Below are 7,249 nucleotides of genomic sequence, written 5' to 3'. Positions count from 1 at the left end.
CTTGAGCACTTAGTATTCGTATTCGTATTCGTCAAGTTATGGATGAGATATCGCCTAAAATGTGACAAAAAGTTGTCCAAAATCACCTAAAAAAATCTGAAACATCGTCGTAAAGTTCGTTGTTTCACCCTTTATTAATGTCATTTAAACGGATGATATTCGAGTGATATAGCCATTTGTAATCCTTCCTTCAAGCGATTTAATCACAATACCCTCTAGCCCAACTTCGGTCGCATTTCAAAGTGCAGGTATTAGTTCTTAAGCCGTACTATCCGAATGTGAAATTCTTTACCACTCTCTACCACAAGCTATATTAAGAAATTCAAAACAAATGTGCACCGACACCTTCTATCAAACAATCTTCCCATTCGTAATGTTCACTCTGTGTCTTGATATAATAAGGGTAACAAAAATCCCACTGAGTGGGTGCTTATTATTAGAAACTGTTTGAGTTATATTTTATATATTCATTTAAGCAGGCCAAGGTTAAATCTAAAATCAGCTTGCTTCCAATTCTTTCCAAGGGATTCTTATCTTATTTTTTAAAATGTAGTGAAAAAGATTCCATTTTTATTCCTCACTATCAAGCAAAGACGAAAACATATGCAGAAAATTCTAAATCTTTGACCTTAATCGACGAATTTTCTGTCACAGATTTTCAAAAAAAAGTACTAAGTATCCATTTTATTTATTTGAAAAAGTACATACATACATACACACACAGTTACTTCCTCTCAATATGTATGTAAAACTTATATTTCGTTTAAAAGAAAAGTTTTCACACAAGTATATAGATAGCTTTAACGATAAGTGCAATAAACACTTTATAAGAATATGAAAAATGCATTAGTTATACCCATACTCGACCTAGTAGTTTTAGAAGAACCTTATCGTATAGATTTGTTTGCCTTCTTGACGCTGTGCTTCTGTGCCTGCTCTGCTCGGTCGTGGCTTGACTTTGCTTCTTTTCGTTTTCTTGTAAAGTTTTTGTATTTTTCAACGGATTTGGCATTACCAACTTCTTTCCGAAGGATTTAATACCCTTCTTTAAATGTATGCAAGCCGAAGTGAAAATTGCGTTTGCACACGCTACAGTCCTATCTATATTCTTTAAAGTCTCGTAGAAGTTGAAACCAACGCATATCGGTCTTCAGTTGGCACCATCACTAAAACTTTATTCAAAAGTTTGTCTTCTTAAAGATATCAACCAACAGCTTTGGTTATTAATTGCGTCTTAGATTGCAAAATTGTGGCGAGACATGGTGAAAGATTGCCACAAATAAACTTTGACAAAGTTCGTCTTCATTAATTAGCCACCACCACTAAGAAGTTGAATGAACTGAAAGCACATAGTGTCACTAAGATGTCATCAAATGTATAACATTCCCTCTGTTTGTGAGGGGTTTGTTGAGCTATTTAAAAAGTTTTGTTTGCCAGATTGAAAGGCAAAAAGGGACATTCAAATATACTTAACCGTCATCTGGTAAATGGTATCGAAGAGATTAAGATTAAGACTTGGTTGGAAGTGAGAATAATTTGAAAAGAAGAATTTCGATACTCCAAGTTAATTTAAGATTTTTACTAATGATATCACATCCAAAATTCTAGTAAGATTTACTTTCCAATAACTGAAGAACTATCGACAATAGACGAAGGGCAACGATATTAAGATTCATTGTAGGCGATATGAATTTTGATCGATTTAGATGTGAATCGTATGTTTGATGCGATGATTTCCATCAAACTGTTGTACATCTCAATCCAAGTCCTTCAGTTTTGTAATAGTGAATTGAATTTAAATTTCGCTTTAAAGTTGAGTGGAAGAAAGTCTGAGTGAATATGTGATGCAAAAATGGAAACAAAGAAAAGGATTAATTAATTTATTCATAGAAAATCCAAAATTCATATGCAATGTTCAGAATAAATGTAACATGATACATTTCAGAAACAAATGTTTTCAATGATATTTAACTCTAAGGCTATTCTAAATATCTTTTAATTTCTTAATTTTCTTTAATTTCTAATATTTAACTCAATAAAGAAATGTAAGCTCAAGATTGCTTTGAAAGCATGTTAAATATTTGAGTATCAATAAGGCCTATTCTAAATATCTTTTAATTTCTTAAATTATGGACTTGTTTGTTGCAATTTCCTTGGACATTATTCAAAAGTAATAAGTTAGAAATAAAAGTGTGCAAATCTTTAAGGTTTTTGGTTGTCATATTTAAAATACATTTAATATTTTAAAACTAGTAACAAGAGATTTGTTTTCTTCTTTCAAAAGGAAATCAACAAAAAACAAGGTAAATAAACAAATTTGCATCAAAATTATGAGAAAGGTTCTGCAAACTTTTCTGAAAAGGTTTTTTTCTCCAAAAAAAAATTCAATTTCAACCGAGCGAGTCAAGAAGTTCCACCTTTTTTATGTTGATCAGTACTTTCATTCGATCACATCATCTATTTTGAAATTAAGTAAACATTTTTATTAAAATAATATTTTACTAAACGAAAACTCTTTAGTTTATTATTTTTTATATTTATACTTTTTTTAAGAATTGGTTGCCTTTTCCAAAAATTATTTATTTAATTTTCTTTATTTTATTATTCTTATCTTACAAACTTTGTGCTTATATAATAATATAACAAATTCAAAAATATAGAAAGAATAACTAGTGACATTTGTATTTGAAAATAAAATAGTGTTAATGTCACATCATTGAAAATTACCTTCAAAATGTGGGGTGTACAACAATTTATTACCAATTTAAAATACAAAATTAAATAAAAGGCAAAGAATTTTATTAATGAGCAGAAGGCTTAGAACAAAAAAGGAAAAAAAGTATTAAATCTATACTTGATAATGTGCATAAGAATATACATAAATGAAAAACATAATTAAGTGATATACAGCAGCAGAGTTTTGATTTCACGGTGATTGAAATCTAGAAGCCAACTTTTTATTCTATTTAAGAAAATAGTTAGAGATCTAATAAACCGAAAGTTCATAGGTAGACGATTGAACAATTTAAATGATACAACGGAGAAAAAGTTTCTGAAATGTGTAGTTCGAAATGATGGTGTGAGAACAGAATTAACCGAATTGCTACGCAAATACCTAGTGCCAGAAATTGGACTCTGCATATAACCACCTCTCAAGAAAAATATTTTTAAGACTTTGAAATAATATAAGTGTTTTAGTGGCAGAATTCCCAATGTCCTAAACAGAACCATAGAATGAGCCAAACGATTTGCTCTGAGTATTTTTCTTATAGCGCACTTTTGTAAAACAAGGAGTGGTTGGAGAATTGTATCGTAAGCACCCCCCCAACAACTCAATCCATACTGTAATCTTGATTGAAATATTCCATAATAAACCATTCTAAGTGTTTTACTGTCACAGAAATTTCTAAGTCGAAAAAAACTACGAATACAATAACGTAAATATTTTTTTAGATTTGAAACATGTTCGAGCCATCTCATATTATTATCAATAGTTATACCCAAGTATTTAAACTCTGATACTATTTCAATTTTAAAGCAATTAATGTCACAAGTTGCATGTTCATTAAACATTTTATCAGGTGCATCAGAAGTACACAAACAACTCAACAAGTTTTGCCTGATACAGTTGTTGGCATGAAAATATATTTCGCCACCAGAGCTTTCCGGACTACTATGGCTGAAGAAAGTTTTGTTTTCCTGCTCACAAATAATTTGTGTTCAGAAAACCAAATTCGAAGAAGATGAACATCGTGATTGATTTCAGCACTAAGGTTTAAAGCACTATCTGAACGGTAAGCAATCCCAAGATCATCAGCAAAGGCTGTAACCTTACCTTTAAACAGTTGATTAAAAAGAGAGTTAATGTAAATTATTAACAATATAGGCCCCAGGACTGAACCTTGGGGCACACCTTGATTTATAATCTTTGAGTTACTAAATATATCTCCGACTTTAACTTTTTGATTTCTATCCTTTAGGTAAGACTTAAACCAATCATAAATAAAACCCCGGAAACCTACGCAATACAATTTTTCTAATAGGACACTATGGTTTACCATGTCAAACGCCTTGGTTATGTCCACAAAGAGGCCAGCACCGATTTTTTTGTCATCCAACGCCTTATATATGGAAGAACAGAATTCCAAAAGGGCATCTTCAGTAGAAAGCCCCTCTCTAAACCCAAACTGAGCTGGACTTAAAAACTTTATTTTTGTTAGGTAGCCCATTACCCTACACTTAATTGTTTTTTCAAAAATTTTAGAAATTGAAGACAATAGCGAAATAGGTCTATAATTATTTTTGTCAGATTTACTAACCTTTTTGAAAAGAGGTATTACATAAGCACACTTTAATTTGTCAGGAAAATTACCAGTGAGAATACTCAAGTTAAAAATGTGTGCTAGTATATCTACAATATTTAGTGCTATTTTTTTAAGTGTAAGATTTGAGATACCATCACAACCGCAGGAATGGGAATTATCCAACGAATTTATAATTTTATAAAGTTCAAGGCCAGAAATCTGTTCAAAGAAAAAACTTACATTACTCATACTGTCTGCCATTAGTTGAGTCCTTGTACAATGCCTACAATGTTGGAGATACTCATTCTCATGGGATATTTGACCGACCGTAGAAAAGAAATCATTGAATACATTCGATATAATTGTAGGATCATCAATAACAACACTTTCATTTCTAAGAATTATAGATTTAGGAGAACTTTGAGACTTGCCATCAATGATACTACTTATTGCTTTCCATTCTTTTCTAGGATCACCGAGAGCTCCGTGTACTTTGGAGTAATAGTATCTTTCTCTAGCCAACCTTATATCTTTATTTACTGTTTTAGTTAATATTTTGAAACGTCTTTTAAGTTGATGATTAAGTGGATGTTTACTACATTTTTTTCCTAATTGATTTTTTAACCTAATTTTCTTTAGTAAATTGCGATCAATCCAAGGCTTGAGCTTTACTTCAGACTTTGTCAGTACAAAATTATGGCTAAACTTTCGTATGTGCTTAAGTAATAATGACAAAAATATATCATACGCTATAGAAGCATTATCTTCTTCATAGATTTCTTTCCAATTTTCAAAACGTAATGCATTGTTAAGTAAGTCAAATCTAATTTTAGTAACACAAGGTGACAAATTATACTTCCCAGTGTTTTGAGTTATTAGTTTTTCGATCAAGATACCTGTCATGCAATGATCGGTTATGTCAAGATTAAGGTTAATTCCAGCACACTGGTCTAAAGAAATTTTTGTAAAACGACCAAGAACATGGTCAAGACAGGAGTTGGAGATTGGTCTTGTGATTCCATTTACGAATGAATTAAGATCATGCTCAGCTGTTAAGGCAAGATAACAGTCAGATGTAGTTCCTGGATTCAAAATGTCGATATTAAAGTCACCAATATTATTAAATTACCCGCTTTTTCATTGCTTAAGAACATTGAGAATTCATCCAAAAACACTTGAATATCATGAGCGTGTAGTCTATAAACACACACAAATTTAAAATTTTCATTGCGGATTTTGCAAAACAATTCAATCACATCTGCACTCACAAAATTAACACAATTTATTTTATAATCTTCATAATTCAAAGAATCACGAACAAAAACTCCCACTCCACCTGCAGCATATGTTTCATTTGTGTTGGCACACAAATTGTAACCAGGAATATAATAATCATCTATTTCACATTCAAAAATCCAAATCTCAGACAAAAATATAAAATCTGGTAATCTAACAAGAGCATCCAGATAACACACCAATAAATCAAAGTTCTGCCTTAAACTACGTATGTTCTGATGCACAACAAAAAATGAATTGCCTTCATTGGTATTACAATTAAAAACTCTCGCTAATGCTTATTATAGTTTTAGAGGTTGGATTGTTGCTTAAAAGATCAAAATAATTATTCAAATCAAACATAGTTTAAATGAAAAAATTTTAAACGAAAGACATTTAGTCTTCCAGCCTTATGAAATCGTCAAAACATCTTATGACAACAACCCTACCTTTATCAATCTTTCTCATTAAAATTTGCGAGTTTTGAAACCATAAATACTTATATTTTTTCTCATCTTTCTTTTTTTTTGCCTCCATAAACAGATGACGGTTGTAGCCAGTAAGACAGTCGTTGATGTAAATATTGTCTTCGGTTCCCTCACTAAATAAGGAAGAGTTTAATTTCTTCTTAGCAGCTCTCTTACACTTCATCACCTTCTGTTTTGCTTCTAGAGAAGAGAATTGAACGCAAATAATATCGTTGAACTCTTTTTTGTTTTTTCTGGATTTTTCGGAAGCTGGGCCAGTGTTTGCATTGTTCAGCCAGATTCTTTTCACATAGCAATTTTGGACATCAGTAGAAGGTACAGATATATCCAGAGCATCAGTGAATATTTTCTGCACACACTCTCCAATATTTTGGTTGTTGACATCAGGTACTCCTACGATCTCAACGAAATTTTCAACGATCTTCTGCTCTCTCCAGTTGATTGTGTTTTCAAGAGATTTGATTTTCGATTGAAGCTCTTTATTTTTCTCTTCCAGCTGATTGATTGTGCTGAGAAAATCGCAGTTAATTTTTTTTATGCATATAATTTCTTCGTAAAGCATTTGCAGCGTAACTGATGTGCCGGTTGAACCACATTTTTTTTGCGATGATGACGTATCGATTTCTACATTTTGTTGGGCTATTTTAGAATTTTTTGTAGCCGGTGTTGTTGGATTTGGTCTTAAGTTCTGAAGACTTTGATGTTGTAATGATTTTCGTCGAAGAGCATTACACTTATCACAACGATAACTTGAGTTCTGAGCTTTCATCTGCTCCAGTTCAGACAAATCAAGATTAACACATGAGCAATGAAAAACTGATTTACAATCACCACAAGTGACTTTAGATTTATGGTTAACTATTTTTTTATTGCACTGCGAGCACAGCATTTTATATGCTAAAGAAAATTGACGTTTATTAACAAAAAGTTTGCACCCCACAGCCAGACTTTACTGATTGCAATTCACAAATGTTTTTTATCATGATTAAAAACAAAAAAGTGGTGATTTTCAAAAACGTTCTCTAATTTTTTTTTATTTATTTTGTTCTCAGTATATGTACGATGTGTTATGGTAATTGAAATGCATACAACATGTTTGAATGTTCCCAACAAGCTTTAAAAACACATTTAAAAAGTTAAGAACTGGACGAATTTTCATGCGGTCGTTTAAATTTAGGATTA

General features: G+C 31.4%; 1 protein-coding gene across 1 annotated transcript; it reads right to left on the bottom strand.

The window, feature by feature from the left end:
- Nucleotides 1-6,031: 6,031 nt before the first annotated feature.
- Nucleotides 6,032-6,991, bottom strand: LOC129942420 (uncharacterized). The gene is made up of 2 exons (XM_056051340.1): nt 6,234-6,991; nt 6,032-6,180 (listed from the first exon to the last, which is right to left on the bottom strand). Exons 1-2 carry the CDS (start codon nt 6,954-6,956, stop codon nt 6,178-6,180), a joined length of 726 nt encoding a protein of 241 aa, XP_055907315.1. The 5' UTR covers nt 6,957-6,991; the 3' UTR covers nt 6,032-6,177.
- Nucleotides 6,992-7,249: the final 258 nt, after the last annotated feature.

Source organism: Eupeodes corollae, chromosome 1 (assembly GCF_945859685.1).
Source record: "Eupeodes corollae chromosome 1, idEupCoro1.1, whole genome shotgun sequence".
In the NCBI taxonomy this organism is placed as follows: Eukaryota; Metazoa; Arthropoda; class Insecta; order Diptera; family Syrphidae; genus Eupeodes; species Eupeodes corollae.
The sequence above is the reverse complement of the archived record's forward strand: the minus strand, read 5'-3'. Positions and strand labels throughout refer to the sequence as shown.